This window comes from Diuraphis noxia, unplaced genomic scaffold (assembly GCF_037042655.1).
Source record: "Diuraphis noxia isolate RWA-SAM2 unplaced genomic scaffold, SU_Dnox_SAM2 contig0001, whole genome shotgun sequence".
NCBI lineage: Eukaryota > Metazoa > Arthropoda > Insecta > Hemiptera > Aphididae > Diuraphis > Diuraphis noxia.
Window position 1 is genome coordinate 84547383 of NW_028301711.1, and position 22147 is coordinate 84569529.

Below are 22147 nucleotides of genomic sequence, written 5' to 3' on the forward strand. Positions count from 1 at the left end.
ATTATGGATTGGGATAGGCCGGATAGGGCAAAGTAAGTATTTTTTAACCAATGTGTGTTAAGAAAATGTTTAGCCATATTATAAAAGGCATACAGTTTTCGCAATTTTAAATTAAGTTCAGCGGTGTGTACGTTCCAACGTAGATGTTGGTCGAATGTATACTCCCAAGTATTTGGATTGATTAGTCCTGTGAATGATAGGGCAATTACATTGTATATTCTGATCACGATTTGAGGCATGAGTCTTTAAAGTAAAAAATAGTGATGGGTCGAACTGTTCGAATCTCGAACCGAACCCTTGATGTTCGGTTCGGTTCGAAATTTGAACTAGGTATGAAAAAAATTCGAACCGAACTATTAAGTATCCTTTATTGTCCGAAAATCGAACTTGAAAATATTTGTCGAACCAGGCTTACTGACCACAATAGTTCGAAGACCAAATATTTATACAATTCTTCAAAAGTTATTTTTAAAAATAAAAATTGATAATAATTATTAAAAAATAATTAGACTATCGGCTCGTGATTGGTCGCCAGTTGTCGGCGGCTGCCGTCAACCGTCTATATTGACAGCCGCCGCCGTGCATACAGATGATCATAATAACAATTAACTAGATCGTAATAATATTATTATATTTTGTTATTACTTATTACTTATTATGTACTCGTGGCCTAGACGCATGCGATATTATAGTTCACTACGTATACACCTACAGAACGTCGGCGGCATCGCTGTCAACATCATTCGCCAACTGGTGGCAACAGACATGCGTGAACAAGACGAGTTTTCGTCAAGCGAGTGGGAATAGACTGAATAGAGTATAATATTATTCTTATTTTTATCATATTTATTGCAGATGGTAAAATCTATTTTGGGTAAACCCAATATTCCGATACGGCTGTGCTGTTGATAAAAACATGTTCACAACTTCCATTGTCCATACTCCATTCTAATATTTTCTACTAATCATTTTACTTATACCGTTATACCACAGATTCTGTGCTTATACCTTAAATGTGTATAAATATTAAATAATTAATAATAAATAATCTAAAACCGTGTTATTAATTTTATTATTATACAAACTACAAGACAAACACAATATTGGATTTTGATTTTCGTCGATCAACTCAAAGTGAGTAGATAATAATTATTAATTAGGTAATAATATATTAGGTATAGGTATTGTCATTATTATTTATTATTGATAAATTAATATAATTTAAGAGAAAGTTGATGCATTTAAAAAATATTGAACAGATTTTATTAATTATCTTTGCAATACAATATGTTAATAATAATATATACCATAAAACTGCATCACGGTTAGATAATATTTGAATTTTAAATCATTGTTGATCAAGTCATTATTGTTTAAAAACTTTAAATAATTGGTAAATACTAAATTCCAAATGGTATATTGTAATAACTTTAAGAATTTAATACATACCTATTATAGTTATCCAATTACCAATTACTGAAATAGTGAAATGAAAAATAATTTTACTTTTTACTCTTTACTCAAATAAATTACAATATTTAGGTAGATATATATGGGGAATAATTTAATTATTGAATTAAAATAAAAAATTTTGGAGAGGCTAAATTTAATATTATACGGGTTTTATACTGTACTAAACTGCAAAGAACATTTAATTATTAAAAATTTATCACTAAAATATTCTTTAGTTGTTGAGAAAAATCAAATTACAACAAAGCACAAACTACAAATCAATGGTAGGACTGGTAGGTAAATACTAAAAAACAAAATATTAGTTAATTATTAAAACTCACTGTATCTATATTACCTACTTTAAATTTTAATAAAATAATATTATTTTATTTTTCTAAAGTTAAGTCTATAACAAGCTATAAAAGTTAATGAATGTTAAAAACTTAAAAGTTAAAACTAATAATTGTATAATAACAATAACTAATTATTTAATCATTAAAATTTAGAATAGATACTTATAATACTCAAAACTCATGTTTTAGAATGACTAATATACCTAATGTGTTTGATCGCCTGATGAAAACCAGGGCCAGTACCAGTAACACTGATGAAGAAAATGAAGATATTAATAATCCTGATGACAGAAGTTTTGTTGAAAAAAATTCATCTATGAGTCATGGTCAAGAAGGAACACCATATTTCCACCAAAATGTGCTTTATAATTATAATTATTTTATAAAAGTTGGTCCGAATACATCCAAGTGTGTTACTTGTAATAAAGTCTTACAAACTCCTAAATCCACTACTACAACATTAAAAAGGCACCTTAAAACACATTCAAAACAATTTTTTATGTACCAAAAATCTATATCAGAAAAATTGTTAAAAAAAAAAGAAAACGAAGCTATAAAAAAAAAAAATTGAAGAAACACAACTCAATATTGAAAATGCATTTAAGAAAAAATCATTTTTTCCACCAAATAGCTCTAATGCTTCTAAAATTACAAAAAAATTGCAGAAATGATTGCCATAGACTATCAGCCATATTCAATAGTGGAAGATCGTGGATTTAAAAATTTGATGGAAACTATTGAATGCAGATACCAACTTCCTACAAGAAAATATTTGTCTACAAAAGCGATCCCTCGGCTTTATTTAAATCAAGTATCCAAACTTAAAACAGAAATTGATACAGATTTAATTGATGTTCAATCAATATCGTTTACCTTTGATATTTGGACGAGTTTATCTCAGCAGCCTTATATGTCACTCACCATGCATTATCTCACCAATCATTTTGAGCTGAAAAACAAAACTTTGGGCTGTAAATATTTCCCAGGAGAACATACTGGACAAACAATATTTCTAAAAATTAAAAATATGGTTTCAGATTGGGGCATAGATATTGAAAACTTTAATATTCCAATCTACATTTTGACTGATAATGCTAGAAATATTGGCAGTGGATTTACATACTTCAATGAAAATCAACATTTGCATCATATTCTGTGTACAGCGCACACATTGCAGTTAGCAATTAATGATGCTGTAAAAGAAAATAATATGGGAGATGTTTTGAAGAAATGTCGTTCTTTGGTCTCACATTATAACCACAGTGCTAAATCATATGAACGATTAAATGACATCCAAACAGGATTAAATTTACCTCAGCATAAACTTATTCAATCCATTGATATTAGATGGAACAGTATATATTTAATGCTTGAGCGTATACTCGAACAAAAAAATGCAATAACATTAGATTTACAAAATATATAAAAAAAATGGCTTTGTACCTAGAGATTGGAAATTAATTGAAGGTTATGTAGAAGTGCTAAAACCCATTTTTGAAGCCACCAAGGAACTATGTCAAGAAAACATTCCTACTTTTTCTATGGTCAATCCAATCTTATGTACTATAGAAACCAAATAAAAAAATTTCATTTCCAAAAATAAAGATTTAATTAGTGGAATATCATTTGCAAAAAGTATTCACAAATCAATTAATACTAGATTTCAAATATGTAAAACTAATACAGAATACTGTATACATATTAGCTACAATTATTGACCCGAGATTCAAAATTGTTATGTTGGAACCACATGAAGTAGATACAGCAAAAGATATGTTAAAAGTAGAAGTTGAAACCCTTAGCACACCACCACCCGATACTGTATGTTACAAATGAAACAACAGAACATACATTAGAGTCAAGCAAATCTTCATTGTGGGATATTCTAAATGAACAATCAGCCACTATACAACATATGGAGGGCCAGATAGATTATTTTTTGAGAGAGGTGAGTTTAATTATTAATTTTTGTGATAACTGACATGAAACTAATTTTAAATTTTAAATATTTTTGTAGATAAAGGAGTATTTAAAACTACCACTGATATCTCCAACATCAAATCCTTTAGCTTGGTGGAGCTCTAACCAAACTACATTCCCAAATTTATTACCAGTTGCAATCAAATATCTAGGTATTCCTGCCACGTCAGTTTGCTCTGAACGTATGTTCTCAAAAGCAGGACAAATTGTTACTAAGAGAAGACAGAGACTTAGTCCAGATTTAGTAGAACAACTAGTTTTTTTGCATGCCAATATATAATTAATATAATTATTAATTATAAAAATATAAACTAATTATGATATTATAAGTATATTTCTGTTTTAAATTTGTTTTTTTTATTCATAATTAATTATTAAATTATTATATATTTAATTTGTACCTATATATAAAAAAAAAAAATAATAAGAAATTAATCTAAATTTATAGTAAATACAGTCATATAATATAGACTTAAAATAAAATAGTAATGATGGTTGATTTAATTTGTGGGTACAATGTACATGATAAAAAATGTTGAGTTCGAGTTCGAGTTCAACTTAAAATGATTCTAGGTTCGGTTCGGTTCGGTTCGGTAGAAAATATAAAGGTTCGGTTCGGTTCAGGTTCAAAAAAAAATATTTAAAGTTCAGTTCAAGTTCAGTTCGATTTAAAAAATAAGGGTTCGACCCATCACTAGTAAAAAAGTTTGGTGATGTTCTTGAGATATTTGAAAATGTTAAAAGATCGTTTTGTCATTATTAAGAGTTAAATTATGGTTTGAAAACCAAGTAACTACTTTTTTTAAAGATTTTTCTGCTTTTTTTGTTACTGAGTCCCAAATGTTATTAGATATAAGTAAAGCTGTATCATCTGCGTAAGAGTATAAGCTACCATCAATTTGTAGGTTCGATAAACCTGTGACGTATATAATATATAATAAAGGGGATAGTACTGTGTCTTGCGGTACTCCTAAGGATATTGTTTTACAAGAGCTTATAACATTGTCTATTTGGACATTGTGAGTTCTGTGTTCTAAATAAGATTTAAATAAATTTAATGCATTGTGTTTAATGCCAATTTTGTCTAGGAAGTAGTTTGATTTATTATCAGTGATGTTCCCATCATTTTTTATGAGAGTATACTATACTGAAGAAAGCTAAAATATAGGCGAGAGGTTTAATTACAATATTGAAAAAAAAAATACTTCTACATTTTTAATATATAAAAACTTGATTAAAAAAATTAATTACTTAAATAAATTGACAAAAAATTGTTTTCTTAATACTTGTATATGAGATTTACTTTCGGAATGCTGTTTAATTTTACTTCTTAAAGAAGATAGCTGATCCGTACGATTACTTCCAGCAGCCATTATTTCAAAGTCTATCCATTCACGCGAGATTCGAAGTTTACCATCAGCAATAGATTTTTGTAACTGAATACTATTTATTACCTGTACTACACCCCAATTTCCCATTTTTACAATCTATCCACGGATTTTTTTTCTGAAATTCAGCCACTTGTTCATTAGTCCATAACATTGGCCAACTTGTATGTGTTTCCGAAATCTCTAGATCACATTGAACCACGTGATCATCATTTTCCTCGTTGTGTGGTAACACAAATCGATCAACTACAGCATTATCAACATTAGTTTTACTTTTTTTTTGTGCTGTGGTAAAAAAACTATCAAGAGGGCCACGTTTCAAATTTGAACTCATTTTAACAACAAGAAATCACAATATAAAAACGATCTAGATTAAAATATTTTATAGTAATTTATTATTTATGTTCTCAGTTCTTATAAAACAAAAAATAAAACAAATCGGAGTAACGGCTGTTTACATATCACTGACGCACAATTGACTAACGACTATGTGTAAAATTCGGATTATTATCGGAAATAAATTATTATGGCAAATTGAGTCGAAGGCTTTACTTAAATCCATAAATATACCGATTACTTTTTTTTTAGAGTCCAATGCGTGATGAATTGATTGCGTTAAGCTGTTAATAGCACCTTCAGTGTTAAGACCTTTTCTGAAACCAAATTGTGATGGGGATAGGATTTGATTTTCTTCTAGGTAATTGGCTAGTCTTGATTTAATTACTCTCTATTAAAATGCCATTCCACAGCAAACTGATTAAATTCCCTGCTTCCACGCGGATTGTTGCCAGCTACTATTTCCTCAGGTATTTAAAAACAACTAAATACTATTTTTAACAATAATATTACACTTTCACTAGTTTTATTCTTCATACTCAAAACTTGAATCCACCTAGAAAAATAGTCCATTACAACTAAGAAATTTGATCGTTCTATCACAGATATATTTATCCCTATTTTTTGAAATGATAATTCGGGAATATTATGTTGTAATAGTGGTTCTTTTATATTATTACAACTACATTTCTTACATGCATGCCTCAATAAAATGTTTAAATTTTGTTGACATCCCAACAAAAGATTTATTTACTCTTTTTTTATGTTTTAGGAATTCCAATATGTGTCTCATGTAATTTCTTGACAATGTACATCCTTAGCAATTTGGGCACAACTTTTCTGTTCTCATAGTGAATAATCTCTTTTTCTTTAATCAGTTCATTTTTTATTTTAAAGTAATGTCTAATTTCACCATTCCACATTTTTTTTAGGCCAGCCTTCATCCAAATATTTTAGCACTTGACCTAAATGCTCATATTTATGCGTTTCTATTATGAGTTATGAGTTGTTCTAACCTGTTGTTTTTAAACTGTACTTCAAACTCATTAATCATACATTCATACGCAAACATAATTTAAACTTTCATTAGTTCTCTGAATATAATTTCTACTAAGTAAATCTGCTATATACAAATATTTTCCTGGAAAATATTGTACATCAGTATTATTAATTATTAATTTAAGTCTCATTCGGTCTCAACCAGTTATTAGATATTTTATTTAAGTAAATTAAAAATTTAAGCTATTTTACTAATAAATTATGAATTTTTTTTTATAAACAGTGCTCGAAATGGACCGAAACGCACCGGAACGGCGTTCCGATTCGTATAATGTAAACTTTGCGCTCGTTCCGGTTGGTTAAAATTTAAATTTAAAAGTTCCGTTTCTTAAAAATTCACAGTATCACAATTTAAAAGATTAAAATTATAAAATTTCTATTAGACAAAATAAAATATTAATATAATATACTTAATATAGAGAGAAGTTCAATTTCTATAGAACTCCAAGAGGCTTAACCTGACATCACGTGTATAATCGTTTCTAAAATATTATCGCAATTATTCGCAATAAAAACGTAAGCGATTAATGATCGAAAAATTCCCACAGGCTACGCTATAATTAAAGCCGTGATCGCAATAAAAGGTAAAAATACCCAATTTACTATTGATAACGTACATGTGTACATTGTGTATACCTAACTAATTATATTTTGATTGTAGTTTGATAATACTTGATATTTGATGTGACAATGTCACAATATATTTAGTCTGTGTTTTGCTTCGAGCGGTCACTTAGCGTATTAGTATATGTGTGAGGTGCGTTTTACTTTTAAGGGGCCTCCATACTACTGGATTCAAAGGAAAATTGTATAGGCAACTTCTTTTACATTCGGTAATAAGCCTTGCCGTTGTACAGGGTGGGGCACTGAAACGGCCGATTTTAAAAATAGATTTTCTCAGTAGTAATTAAGATAAGAATTCTCACTAAATATTATTAGTTCAAAGACAACATGCCATTTAGTAAACATGGAACAGTGGAGTGGTAAACAACGTGCTGATGCGGTAAAATCGTTTTACAAAAATAATCATTGTTACGTAGCCGCACAGCGTGAATTTCGTCTTCATTTTAATCTTAAATGGCATGATTCGGTACCATCGGCTAAGGCTATTAAAATATGGATAACCAACTTTGAAGGTACGACAAAAAACCATTCGCACACCTGAAAACGTGTTGCTGTCAGAGCCGCTCTCACAAAGAGTCCGAGACGTTCTGCACGAAAACATGCGTTATCGTTAAATTTATCCAGTAGAAGTCTACGTCGGATTTTACACAGTGACCTAAACTTTCACCCGTATAAGGTGCAGGTGGTTCAAGAATTAAAACCTGCAGATCATTATAGTCGCATAACTTTTTGTCGAGAAATGCTAACCCGAATGGACGAGAACGAAAACTTTATTAAAAATGTTTGGATGTCTGATGAAGCACGTTTCCATCTTGATGGTTTTGTGAATAAGCAAAATTGTCGTTATTGGTCTGAAGAAAATCCTCGCCAACTTCATCAACGACTTTTACACAGCGATAGGGTAACTGTATGGTGTGCAATTTCACATTATGGCATCATTGGCCCGTATTTTCATGAGGACGAAAATGGACGGGCAACAACTGTTAATTCAGATCGTTATGTCAATATGATCAATAATTTTTTGGTCGGTGAACTAACGAAGTTTCCTCAAAATGATAACTTTTGGTTCCAACAAGATGGCGCGACATCCCACACGGCCCGAGTATCAATAAATGCTATTCAACAAATTTTTGGAAATCGCATTATTTCCAAAAATGGTGATATTCATTGGCCACCTCGATCACCGGATTTATTAGTATGTGACTTCTTTTCGTGGGGATATTTAAAAAGTAAAGTCTATGCACAGAAACCTCGAAATATTGATGAACTAAAAAACAAAATTAAAGAAGAAATTTCCAGTACGCCGTTGGAAGTGATACACCGTGTAGTGGAAAATATACGAAGTAGGCTAGAAGAGTGTTTGAGAAGAGATGGCCATCATCTCGAGGACATAATTTTTAAAAAATAAATGGCATGTTATATACTTCATTATAATAAATAATAATTAATTTTTATTTGGTTTTTTTATTTTATAATTTATCTATGAAAATCGGCCGTTTCAGTGTCCCACCCTGTATTAGTCGTAAATGATTATTTGTAGTAGTAACCCGCATAGTACAATATTCCACTTACCATTCCACACCCAACCGAACCGTAATTAGGCGTTGATTGCGCGGTATCTTCTTGGAACAAGTTCCGTTTATTATTTGGAATAAAATAATATAATATTATAACATTTTTAACACACCTTTCTGCGTAAATAATTAAAATAAAATCATGCATTTGTCATTCGGAAACGTCTCATATATTGTTGTCTTTATTATATTATTAACTAACATCATAATATAGACTATTGGTATCTTTTGTATAATGACAAGTAGACAAAAGAGCTGTAGAGTATAATATACTCTGTTCGCCAAAAGACCATTTGGACCGTTTCGCGTATACGATTGACAATGGCGACAGGAGCAATTACGAGTTGTATTGGGTAGGGATAGACGAGTTTTCGTCCGCCGCGCAGTTCTGGAAGTTCTCTCCGCGAACAGACTATAGACAAATCATTGGTACCTATATGAAACAAAATTAATAATAGTGAAATCAAAGTAATATTTTACCATGTTATATTAGGTAAATAATAATATAATGATGATATAAAATAAGTAGTTACTACAACACATAAAAATTTTAAAATTACACAAGAATAAAATATTCATTATATTGTAATCATATTATTATTATATTTATAGTTATTGTGGTTTATGTACATCGATCTTAGTTTTTTTTTTTTTTGAGCATCAATAATATATTGTGGATTTCTAATTGTTCTTCCTGGATACCTTGGGTCTACGATCTCAGGCAGTAAACAGTCGTAAAAAAATGTTTGCAATTTTGGAAACATTTGTTCTTCCCAGAATTTTTTATCAAAAAGAATTGTTTCAGTTTTTATGCCTTTTGGAGTCCATACAGCAAATACGCAAAATTTCTTTTGTGCAATTCTCATTTATCCTTGAACTTGATAATGGTACTTGTGTTTTTTTTTTAAACTTCCAATGCTCCCATTTTTATTTATAGACCAAAAATCAATTTTTTATTTAATATACCTTCATCGGGAGTCATATTGGAAGCAGAGTATGGACATTTTATTTCGACCAGTCCATCGTTATCTAGTAAGTCATCTGGAGTAGCTCCTAAAAAAAATGTTCTACATCTATAAAAATTCCACAGTCACGAATAGGCTTGTTCAAAATGTTTTCTAACTCTTTTTTAGCAACAACTTCATTTTCACGGCCATAATCTAAGGACTGTGCTATTATTTGTGTATTGTATAAAAGACTTGACAATATTTTCACAGCCAGTATCTTGTCTTCGAGAGATGATACGTCCAAAGTTAGAAGCCGTTAAAAGTTTTCTTTGTACTTCATTCCACTGCACATTTTCATATTGATCGATAGTTTCTTTTTGAATATCGTCTTTTTTTAACGCTACTTCTCTCATTTCACTTAAAACTTCTTTTTTTTGACGATTAAATTCTATTTGATCCATATCGGGTCTAATGGCATTTTCTCCATACGACAAATTAGGTCCAATATTTTTAAAAAGTTGTTTTTTAAATCTTTTATTTTTTATCCTAGCAATATTTTGAAGATTTTGTTTTCTTTTTCTTTTTAACTCCACAGCACTTAAAAATCCTCGTTTTAATGGACTTTTATGGTGTAACACTTTATGCAGCGAATAAAGCGGGCAACATGTGTTTTTGGTTACAGCTGCTAGCATGTATCTTCCAGAATAAGAACGATTCATCGCAAAGTTTATACGTTTTCCACCGATTACTTTTGGAATTATAGCATTATATGATTCTACTATATTGCTGTCCACATCTTGTAATAAGCTATCACTGTGTCTTGCCAAGTTTCTAATATGTTTCATTATATTAGCATAAAATTCTTGATCCGTAGATTTAATTTTTTCCATGTAGTCAGCTGAAACGTCTGTTTTATTTTTGATACAAAAATATGAAGCACACTCTTGATGATGGCCGAAAACATGATCAATACTAGGTATTCATTATATCTTGTCTAAGCTCGGTTACAGAATGCCCATTTGTCTTACGATACATGATAGCTGATAAGATACCGCGACGAATTCTAAGTATATTACCACTTAATATTTTGCGATGTTCAAGCTTACCCGATTGTGGTTTTATGGTCATATCTTTTAATTTATTACAGAGATTTCGTAAAAGATGATTCCTACATTTCACTTTTCTCGCAGTTAAATTTTTATACGGTCTTGTCTCTAGAATTTTTTTATATACACTGCTATCACCATCTGCGATGAACTTATTACTTATTATATCTGATACCATACATTTTCTCACTTTGTAAAAAACCTTCGACAATTATTGATGATTCCATGCCCGATGAACTATTTGTAGCTGACCAATTTTTTGTGCATTCGTGCGCTGTTACACTATCATATGGGTTTTTACGGGCACACGTAGAACAGTATTTATTTCTTACACCAAGGAAAAGCAACTTTTTTGTTTTGTAACCAATTATAGCAGCCTGAAATCGTAAAATAAAGATGTTGGACAGGTATAACACAAAAATCGTAGGTAACTCAATTACCATTTATATATATTCTTTCGTTTTAAAATTGAGACAAAACTGATTAATTTCATACTGATTACTATCTCCATTTTTAATTTTTCACTCAAAGTAAGTAAGTTAAATAACATGTGGTAAAAGAGTGTGGTACCTAATGGTTTTAATTTTTTTAAGGAACCTTATGCTACATTTGAAAATGTATCTATTAAAATTTAAAAGCGGGTAAGTGGATGTCACTCTGCTGTACAGTAGTCTACAAATAAGTTACTGTTATGGATGGTATTAAATTTTAATTCAATGATAAATATCATTGTATACGAAAAACGATTCAGAGCGGACACGGTTTATCAGTCAGGATATGTTATACTATATTAATTTATTATATTGTTATTATTTTTTTAAATAATGTAGGTACCTATAAAATAAATTCCAAATTAATCAAATTAGATTCATTAGGTTACGTGGAACCTTGTTTCAAATTTTCAATCCTTAGCTATAAAAGTCAAACATTTTATAAATTTTTAACAACCATAGAAATTGTAAATTTTCAATTCAACAAATTTTGTCAAAATTTGAAATTTAAATGGTTATAAAAAAAAACGTGCCTATGTATTTTAAATATTTTCCAACTGCTATTATATTACCATATGGGGAACCTTTTATTAAATTTTCAAGTTTTTTTCCCTAACGAATACAATTTTATTGACATTTATAGAATAAAATACTAAAAAGATTGAAAATTTCAAATGTCTATAAATAACTTGAGAAAATTTGAAATTTTTTGAAAATTTTATCATGTATAGAAAATGTCTGTATAAACATTCAGTAAAAATTTCATGTTTTTATCGTAATTAGATTTAGAGTTACACCAATATCTAAAATCGATTTTTTCAAAAATTGATTTTGCGTAAAAATTCACTTTTTCCTTAATATTTTTGGTATTTTTCCGGTGCTTTTGAAAACTATTGGGAACTTCAAAAAATGACCCCTCCCTCCAATGTACTAACTAGATTCATTTTCAAACCGGAAAAGCTACTGAAGTTGAAAATCAAATCATTATTTCGACAAGTTTTCGTGTACACAGCCACAAAAAAAAAAGAAAAACACAACATTGGAAAATCAATACATTCATCGCACCGCTCAGAATCTTCAATTTCATATATTTTTTAACTATTTCATATTTTGAAAATGTCGTAAAAATCTTAACACGCTAAAAAAAAATGTGATAAAGTAATTTAGATCATCTTATTCATTAACATTTTTGTTCTAAATATTTAAATAAAAGATTAATAACAAATATAGAATACTAAATGTGACTATTTTGTTTAATTTCCATTAGATTAATAATATTATTAGGTATTCACCGTGTCGGATAATGAATTATACATTGTCCTATACGAACGTTTACACCAGCTTTCATCTGCGACAACTGTAACGAGTGGAGTTCCGTCACCGTCGATATTACCCAACAATATTGCAAGTTCTGCTTCTTCTTTAGCAGCTTCTTCCATTGCATTAGCTGCAGCCCTTTAGCATCCCATACAAACAATAGTATGATGTCTATCGTATACATATTGTGACATAGGAGGTATCTCGACTGCACATGCAATAGTCTCTAACTGGCTAAATCCCGCTCCAACATTCATATTACCAGCTACAATCGCTGTGTTAGGTTCATAACTTCTTGATCTACTTTTTTTTTCTGAATTTATAACCTTTTGAGTTTTACACAACAAACAAATGAATTTAAAGCTTCATATTAATCCATCACGTTTTTCATTCACGCAGACCATGTCCTTAAAAGAACAATCGAATGGCTTGTGGTTATCAACATCTACTATTTGTTTAAAAATATAAGCTATGTCAACAATTCTACGTCCAAATAAACTTTGGGTTTGGTATCATTTTCTTTAACGGGCGATACACTAATATCCAGCTTTGTATTTTCTACATCGGCAAACAATTGAGTTGAGCTGTCATTTTGGATTTCAGAAATCACTGGTTGAATTTGAATGCATACACTTGTATTTAAGTTTTGATCAGAATTACCGTTTTCTCTGTAGGTAAAATCCAAAAATAAACTATCAATATTTATAAAACAAAAACTAAAAAAACTAGGTGGATATAAGTGTGTACCACTATGCTGTACAGTAGTTGTTGGGTAATTCATTGTAATAGATGTGATGATAGAATTTGAATTAAATAATAAATTGTATAGGTACGCAAAACGATTCTGAGTAAAGATGGTTTGTTAGAGTATAGGCAAATTATATTATTAACAGTCTTGTAAAGTACTTGAGTAAAAGTATTTGAATTAAAGTATTCAAATACTTTTTAAGTACTCAAATACGTATTCTAAATACATTTGAAAAAAGTACTTGGACGCAGTATTTGAATACTTTTTTGAAAATATCTGTATTTAAAATCAAATACTATTTTAAAATACTGTTTTCGTCTTACTTTATTTACAGGGAAGCCCAATTTAAATAAAATAATAAAAATCTGAAATTTTACAATATTTTTATGTTTAGATCATTAAAATAAAAAAATTAATTCAGTTTACTAATAATTCAATTTATCTATAATGTTATTAGGTCATGGTAAAAGGGTAAGACCCGTAAAAAAAAGTATTTGAAAGTATGTATCTGTAAATACAAAGTATCTTTTACAAGACTGATTATTAATTATTATACTTTATACGCACAATGACATTTTCAAATGCAATTTTTTCGACAAAAATGAATTTAATCTTAAAACAACTATATTATACTAATGCAGTAATGCCTATAATACAGGTAGTAAAATAAATTATTATTTTGATCACAATAACAGTATAAATAAACCTACTTAGTAGTTAGTAACATTATAGCATAATAGTTTCAAATTCACACGAGTAATATTTTTAAATTACAAAAAATTAATTAAAATAGTTATTCTTGATTAGGTTATTCAAACTTAAGATATCTACAAAAAAAAAAACAATGTTGATATATTTTTAGATTCTGAGCGGAGCGAAAAATGTATTGATTTTACTATGTTGTGTGGTTTTTTTTTTTGTGCGTGTACACGATAACTTGTCGAAATAATGCTTCGATTTTCAACTTCAGTGGCTTTTCCGATTCGAAAAACCGAAAAAAATTAACGAAAAACGGGAATTTTGAAATAATCGATTTTAGATATTGGTGTAACTCTAAAACTAATTACCGTAGGGCGTAATAGAAACATGAAATTTTTACAGAACGTTTACAGAACGGTATTCTATGCATGATAAAATTTTCAATCTTTTTTAGTTTTTTTTTTTTTTATAAATGACAATAAAATTTTATTCGTTGGGTAAAAAAAACTTGCAAATTTAATACAAGGTCCCCCATAAGTTAATATAATAGCAGATAGAAAATATCAAAAATACATAGGCACGATTTTTTTTTATAACCATTTAAAGTTCAAATTTTGACAAAATTTGTTGAATTGAAAATTTACAATTTCTATAGTTGTTAAAAATTTATAAAATGTTTAAACTTTTATAGATAATGATATTATATCATTGAATTAAAATTTAATACCTCCCATTACAGTAACTCACTTGTAAAATACTGTACAGCAGTGCGACATTCACTTATACTTACCCGCTTTTTAAAATTTTTTGATTACAGAAACAACAATAGTTTGTTGTTTCTACCTCAAAATAATTTGCAAATATTTGTGATTTTTACGAAATTTTAAATTTATAAAAATTCGAACTTTAATTACACATAAAAATAATCATAATATATATGTTTCTTCAATATTTTTTAACTTCTATTAAAGCAATTTATGAGGACATTAAATGTTGAAGTTTTTTTACTAATTGAAAAATCGACATTAATTTTTAAAAAAAACGAAAATTTTTCATTGTTATAAATAACTCAATAAGAGTCAAATAATTGGAAAATGTTACAATATATATGAAAAATATTAACATAAATATTTGGTGAACATTTTTAGTTTCTACGGTGATTAGTTTCCGATGTACCGATACTAAAAAAACAAAATTAATTTTTTCAAAAATTGGTTTTGCGTAAAAATTACTATTTTATTGTTTTCTCAACGCTTTTTATAACTAACAGTTAAAAATTGAAAATTTCAATAAATTCACTTTTCAATCAAAAATTAGTGATGTTGAAAATCAAAGCATTTTTAATAATCAAAATGTTAATGGCTAACAAAATACACACACACATTTCATTGTAAAAACAATAAACATTTATCGCTGCAGTCAGAATCTAAAATACAATAAATTTTTATTGTTAGTAATGTATTTGTTATTTTAAATTTTTGCTATAATACCTCCCACAAAAAAAACTTGGTTTTTTAAGGTATGATGATGTATTATAATGTATAATTATAATATTATAATGCACGATGGCCTTATTATATATTACATTCTTTACATTAATACATTATTTTACATATGCAATTGTTATACAATATTATGTTTTATGTATGTTTATGATTTCGGTAATTTAAATGTAAAAATTGTCCAAAACTATTTTACAGTCTATAACAGTATTATGTTACAATATTTACATTAGAAATAAACACTTACGTTGTATTATCTTCTTTAGGTCGGTTTGTGTTGTGGAGGTTTCTAATTGAATTTATAAATTTATAAGTTTTTTTCTTCTTGATGGTGGAATTTTTGATTTTGCAGCATATCTTGGACTCATTTTAAAATAATATTTAAATAATGTTGTTTAAAAAAAACTGAACTTGACAGGACGATTGTCGACTGTCGAATGATAATAGCAGAGGATATAATAATATAGAAAAACAATTATTGTACCTATCTTACCTATATATTATCTAAGAAACATAAAGTTATATTGAAATCTAAATATTGTATGCATTTACTATTACGTATTATTATCAAATTACAAAATAGGTGCGGTAGGTATCTGATATTTTCTAAGAACGCAACGGCGCAACACAGCAGTAATAATAGTAATATATATTTTGATATATACGTAGAAATACGGGCGATCTTGCACGCACTCGCACGCACATGTCAGATATTAATTTTGGACGCCTGTATAAATCTGGAATTTAAATACCTTGACCACACAATTCTGGACAATACAAATATGGAAAGAACATATTTGGACTGCACAAATCTGGAATGTACAAATTATGAACTCCAAATTTGAAAACCTGGAATGTACAAATCTGGAATGTACGAATCAGGAATGTACAAATCAGGAACTCCAGATTTAAAAACCTGGAATGTACAAATCTGGAACGTACAAATCTGGATTTTAAAACTGAACTACACAAATCTGGAATGTACGAATCATGAATGTACAAATCAGGAACTCCAAATTTAAAAACCTGGATGTAAAAATCTGAATTTAACCCAAATTGTACAAATTGTACAATGAACTCAAATTTTCTCATGTGAAGGTTTAGCATACTCAATTTTGGATTTCGGTTTCAACTGTTTCAACGGTTTCAAGCCAATAGGCTAATTTATTACCAAATTTTTGTTTCTAATCATATCTGAACTAAACATTATAGGTAATTGACAACGAAAGTGGTTTTAATACAAAATATGTACTTACGCGGCGTAAGAAAGATTAATAGGACTGAGAGATACTCCAAAAACCACAGGCTATAATTTATTTCAAATATTTAAAGAAGCGTGCAGTTCAAATGGTTTAGATTGGACAGAAAATCTAATTGGCCAATCCTATGATGGAGCATCTAATATGATAGGCCAATACAATGGCCTCCAAAAATATATAAGAGATGAAAATCCACAGGCAACTTATATTTTGTGTTGTAGCCATCGTTTGAATTTGGTTGTTGTGGTTGCTGTTTCAGGAGCTTTGAACGCAGTTGATCTCTTTGGTAACATTGAAAGACTATACGATTTCATATCAAGTAGCAAGTTTCGAAGTGCTATGTATGAACAGAAACAAAGAGAATTATACCCTGGAAAACAAGTTCGTAAACTTAAAAAAGTGTCTACAACCAGATGGATGTCGCATAAATCTGCTCTTGATGTTGTATTAAATACATACATAGCTATAATAGAAACCTTGGGAAACATTAGAGAAGAAAGTTCTGACAAAAAAGCAGCTTCAGAAATTAATGGATTTTTATTGTATTTACAGTCCACAAGATTTATATACAGTGCGTTCTGCTTTCAAAAAATTTTAAGCATACTTGAACCAGTCGCCCAGTTATTACAAAAAAAAGATTTTGACTTACTGGCTGTCTCATATTTAATCAAACAAAAATATGATCAACTAGTACTAATTCGATGTGAAACGGGATTAAACAAAATTCTCTCAGAAGCAGACAAATTTATCACCTTAATATCAGAGTCATTTGATATTACACCTCTTTCAAACAATCGTTTAAGGAAGAAAAAGATATTACCAGGTGAAAAAGCTATGGATGAACTGATAACTGACCCATTAGTTCATTTTAAAATAAATACCTTTTATAATACATTAGATATTACTATCTCAGAAATAAAAAGAAGATTTTTTGGTGACGGTGTTGATAATATCCAACAAACTGGATTATTTAAAGATCTCTCATTAATGACTCAAAAAAGAATGAAAGAAACTAAAAAGGATGCATCGAAAATTCCAAAAGATGCATTCGAAGTATCTAATAATATTTATGGGAGATTCATCAACAACAACGTTAGTAAACTTAAGAAGAGTACATTAATTTTAGTAGCTGTTTTGAAGAATTTCTTATCACTGAAAAGTTACCTGATTTACTTCATAAACAATATGATGAAGATTCAGAAAGGGAATCAAATACATCTGACGAAGACGATGATTATTCAATTAAACAAAGTGTCGAAAATAATGCAAGTCTATTTCCAATATTTCGGTTTGTACAAATATTGATTATTCTAATAGCTATTAATATAGTACCTACATTTATAGTAAATATAAAAATGTATTGTATTTAATTAATTGAATGGTTTTAATTTTTAGAGTTTTTGTTAATAATAATCTCCAATCAATATTTCCTAATATTTACATATTTTTAAAAATATGTCTCACATTACCAATTGGAAGTGTTGCCACAGAAAGGAGTTTTTCTAAGTTGAAAATAATAAAAAATCGTCTTAGATCAACCATGGCCAATACGAGATTGGAAGGACTTATGACAATATCATGTGAACATGATATTCAAATAAATTATGATGAAGTTATAGATATATTTTGTAAAACAAGTCAACACATATTTAATGCCTTAAATTAAATCACCTATCAAAATTATTATGTTTATTGTATTATTATTTTTGAAATCTTTATAATTAATAAGTTATTGTAATTGAAAAACTGCCCTGATAAATCCAAACCTGAAACCAGTGAAGATTTTTGTTTTTATAAAATTTTTAATTCAAAGCCCCATTAAAAAAATGTGAGCCAGGAATTTGCATTAGTTTTAAATTTATTCAAGGTAACAGCATGGAAATGCATTTGGAAAAAAAATTAATTCAATCAAATAAATATGGATGTAGACCAAAATAAATTTGGGGGCCCCATAGTTTTAACTGCACTGGTTCTTGGAAAACCTGTGGGCGCCACTGCACTGAGGGCAGACGCTTCCACCGCGCACCGCTGGCCCGTTCGGACAGCGTCTGATGATGTGGCCGCTCACCTTGTTTTTTGTTTGTTGTCTTTTAACCGTCATTCAACGGTACAGTCCAGTTCAAGTTATGAGCCAGTTTTTTGTTTGACTTAAATAGTCAACATTAATTTACTGTTACACAATACATCTAATAATTTGTTCCTGAGGTTAGGTTAGGTTAGGTTAGGTTAGGTTAGGTTCTCCCCCGACGGGACCCACCTTGACGCGGTGGGGGAGCTTGCGGGCCTTTAATTAGGTCTTACCAAGCGGTCCCAGCCTTACTTAGGCCCAAACACAGAGCCTGACCTTAACTGGTCGGGCAGGTCTTGTCCACCTGCAAGCGCCTGCAAACGGACATAGGTGAAGGTAACACCGAAATAAAATCCCCCTGGCGGCAGGGCTAAAACGCAAGGGAGAGGCACCCTTTATAAAAACTACGAATGGAAGCTACCAGTGGAAATTTGGTTACCGCATCAGGGGATTCGGACCCCCAGATGCCGGCAGTCAGGAGTGAGCAAGCGGGCTCCTGTCGGTCGTCATCCAACGACTGCAGGGAAACGGGGGTGGCCAGCCAGGCCCCCGCTATCCTCTCTGCTACTAGTGCTGAGACAGCCGTGTTCCAGGGGGACACGCAACAATCCTCTGCAGACGCCGGTAAGGTGGAGAAGCACAGGACTACCTTGGCGGACAGATTGACAGCCAGTAGAGCTCGGCTACCGAACCTAACGGCTATAAGCCCGAAGGAACAACAGCCCGAGGAACTCAGTGGGATGTCAAAGGACGAGCTCCAGAGACTGCTGGATTTTAAGGAGGAGGAGGAGATGGAGAGCGTGGATAGGGTAGGACGGAGACTGTGTTCCATGCTAGAAGCGGTCAAGGCTGCCAAGAATATAGCCAAACCAGTACAGCTAGCACTCTCCGGGGCGCTAGACGCTTTCAAGCAGGCGACCAAGGCACGCAAGCTGAGACTGGCTGCAAAGAAGCAGCTAAATTCGTTGAAGGAGGAGGAGGAGCTAGTAGTTACAGGTGCCAACACTCCCTTAGCAAACGACAGAGTTCTGTCGGGAATTAGGGCGATCAGCTCCAAACTATTGGAACACGGCGAGAAAATTGAGGCTATCAACGCCAAGCTGGACAGTTGCGGAGGACATGATGAATTGGTGAAGGTGAAGCCCCCTAACGAGAGGAAGAAGCAGCGGCTGAGGGCAGAAAGCGGGGAGTCAGAGACTGAGACTGTCGGCGTGTCTATGGGCATTCCAACCACCCCCTGGACAGAGGTGGTTAAGAAAGGGAAGAACAAGAAACCTCCCGCGAAAGAGGAGAGGATGAATAAGACGGGAAAATCTACTTCACAGCCGCGCAACAGAACTCGCCCCGCGGCAATATTAGTGAAGGTAGGTGCTGAAGGTTACCCTGAACTGGCGAAGAAGATTCGATGCGGTGTTAACGCTGACGTCATCGGCGACAGTATTGTTGGTGTACGCCAAGCCAAGTCTGGCGGTCTTCTTTTAGAGATCCGTGGTGACCAGGCCCAGTTTGAAGCTGTCCGCGCTGAAGTCGTCAGATCAGCTGGCACGGAGGTCGAGGTACACTCCCTCCAGCAAAGGGCAATGGTGGAAGTCCGAGACCTGGACGAGTGGACTGGAGCCGATGAGGTCGCGGAGGCGGTGGCAAATGCTGTCGATGTCGACCTAGATACCGTCAAGGTTCTAAGCCTCCGAAAGAGGTTTGGTGGAGCTCAGACAGCCCTGGTTTCGCTCCCTCAGGCCCCCTCACGCGGGTTGACCAGCTCTGGTAGGCTGCGGGTCGGATGGGTGAACTGCAGAGTGAGATTGGCTGACCCAAAGGTCAGGTGCTTCCGTTGTCTGGCTTTCGGGCATATGTCTAGGAAATGCACGGGACCGGACAGGACTCAGTGCTGCCGTCGCTGCGGAGAGACCGGCCACAAGGCGTCTAGTTGCGGCGCCGTTGATCAAGCGGCAAGTGCTTTTGCCAGGGTGGTGCAAGGGTCCAAATCTACGCCTAGCGCTGAATCATATCGCTCTGGTGGAGCGACGGAGGACCAAAGCACATCCAAATGATTCGCGTCCTCCAAATAAACGTTGGAGTATGCAGGGCTTCGCAAGACCTCGCGCTTGCGACGGCCAACGCGAAAGAAGCAGACGTGCTAATAATCTGCGAGCAACACCGTGACCGCGGGGAGGATAACAGATGGTTTCCCGATGCGAACGGCAGGGCAGCCATCGCCGTTCTGAGCAACATCTCGGTCGATGCAATCGGCCAGCCGTCGCCTGGCTTCAGATGGCTGGAGATAAAAGGCTACAGGCTTTACAGCTGTTATATCTCACCAAACGTAACATTCCTGGAGTTCGAGGCCTTCTTGGTCGGGCTCGAGGTCAGCGTAAGGACAGCCACCGGACCTGTGGTGGTGTCAGGCGACTTCAACTCCAAGTCCCCGGAGTGGGGCAGCCCCAGCGAGGACCGTAGAGGACGAGCCTTGGCGGACCTAATCGCAGATCTAGGTCTCGCCGTCCGGAATGAGGGCGGACAGCCCACATTTGTTAGGGGTGCGTCGGAGTCGCACCTCGACCTGACTCTGGCAACACAAGCGGCGATAGCAAGTGTAACAGATTGGGCTGTAATGGAGGAAGAAACACTGAGCCTACACAGGTACATAGGGTTTAAAATAACCACCACTCGCGGCCAACAGCGCGAGCAGGCAAAGAAGGGCTGGGCGTACAGCAAGTTTGACCACCAAAAACTAAAGGACAAAATGCACAGCGGGGCACCGAGTCCTCCCGTCGATGCTCCCAGCATGTGTAGACAAGCCATCAAATGGTTAACCGAAGCATGCGATGCATGCATGCCCCGCGTCTCCGGGACATTCAAGAGACGCCCAGCGTTCTGGTGGAACGACGACATTGCTAACCAGCGTAAGGCTTGCCTTAAGGCAAAAAGGTCTTACACCCGCAAGCGCAAGAAGGCAGGTGAGGCAGGAAGCACACGGGAAAAAGAAACCTATAAGCAACAAAGAAGAGCGCTGTCCGTGAAAATAACAACTGCCAAAGATAGGAACTGGAGCGAACTATGCGGCCAGGTCGATAGTGACCCGTGGGGCACTCCGTATAGAATAGTAATGAAGAGGCTGGCTCGCAGAAAGCCAATACCAGGACTGGAAATCCCAGGCCGTCTCGACTCGATAGTCGACACGCTCTTCCCGCACAGGCCCGCAACCGGGAGAACGATCGCGAATGTCAGTGAAGAGGAGCTCCAA

The 22147-nt window shown here is 32.8% G+C and overlaps 3 protein-coding genes across 3 annotated transcripts; all 3 read left to right on the forward strand.

Annotated features, from left to right (window-relative positions):
* The first annotated feature begins 1604 nt into the window (after positions 1 to 1604).
* On the forward strand, positions 1605 to 4050 carry LOC107172183 (zinc finger BED domain-containing protein 4-like). Its single transcript, XM_089216612.1, has 2 exons — positions 1605 to 3753; positions 3823 to 4050. Exon 1 carries the CDS (start codon positions 2473 to 2475, stop codon positions 3229 to 3231), a length of 759 nt encoding a protein of 252 aa, XP_089072738.1. The 5' UTR covers positions 1605 to 2472; the 3' UTR covers positions 3232 to 3753; positions 3823 to 4050.
* A 3893-nt stretch (positions 4051 to 7943) lies between these two features.
* LOC149062186 (uncharacterized) lies at positions 7944 to 8600 on the forward strand. Its single transcript, XM_089215248.1, has one exon. The coding sequence runs from the start codon at positions 7944 to 7946 to the stop codon at positions 8598 to 8600; it is 657 nt and encodes a 218-aa protein (XP_089071374.1).
* An 8379-nt stretch (positions 8601 to 16979) lies between these two features.
* LOC107165617 (zinc finger MYM-type protein 1-like) lies at positions 16980 to 18140 on the forward strand. Its single transcript, XM_089215250.1, has one exon. The coding sequence runs from the start codon at positions 16980 to 16982 to the stop codon at positions 18138 to 18140; it is 1161 nt and encodes a 386-aa protein (XP_089071376.1).
* Positions 18141 to 22147: the final 4007 nt, after the last annotated feature.

Coding starts and splice junctions, on each gene's coding strand:
- LOC107172183 (XM_089216612.1), top strand. CDS start 2,473: ATGATTGCCATAGACTATCAGCCATATTCAATAGTGGAAGATCGTGGA.
- LOC149062186 (XM_089215248.1), top strand. CDS start 7,944: ATGGACGAGAACGAAAACTTTATTAAAAATGTTTGGATGTCTGATGAA.
- LOC107165617 (XM_089215250.1), top strand. CDS start 16,980: ATGATAGGCCAATACAATGGCCTCCAAAAATATATAAGAGATGAAAAT.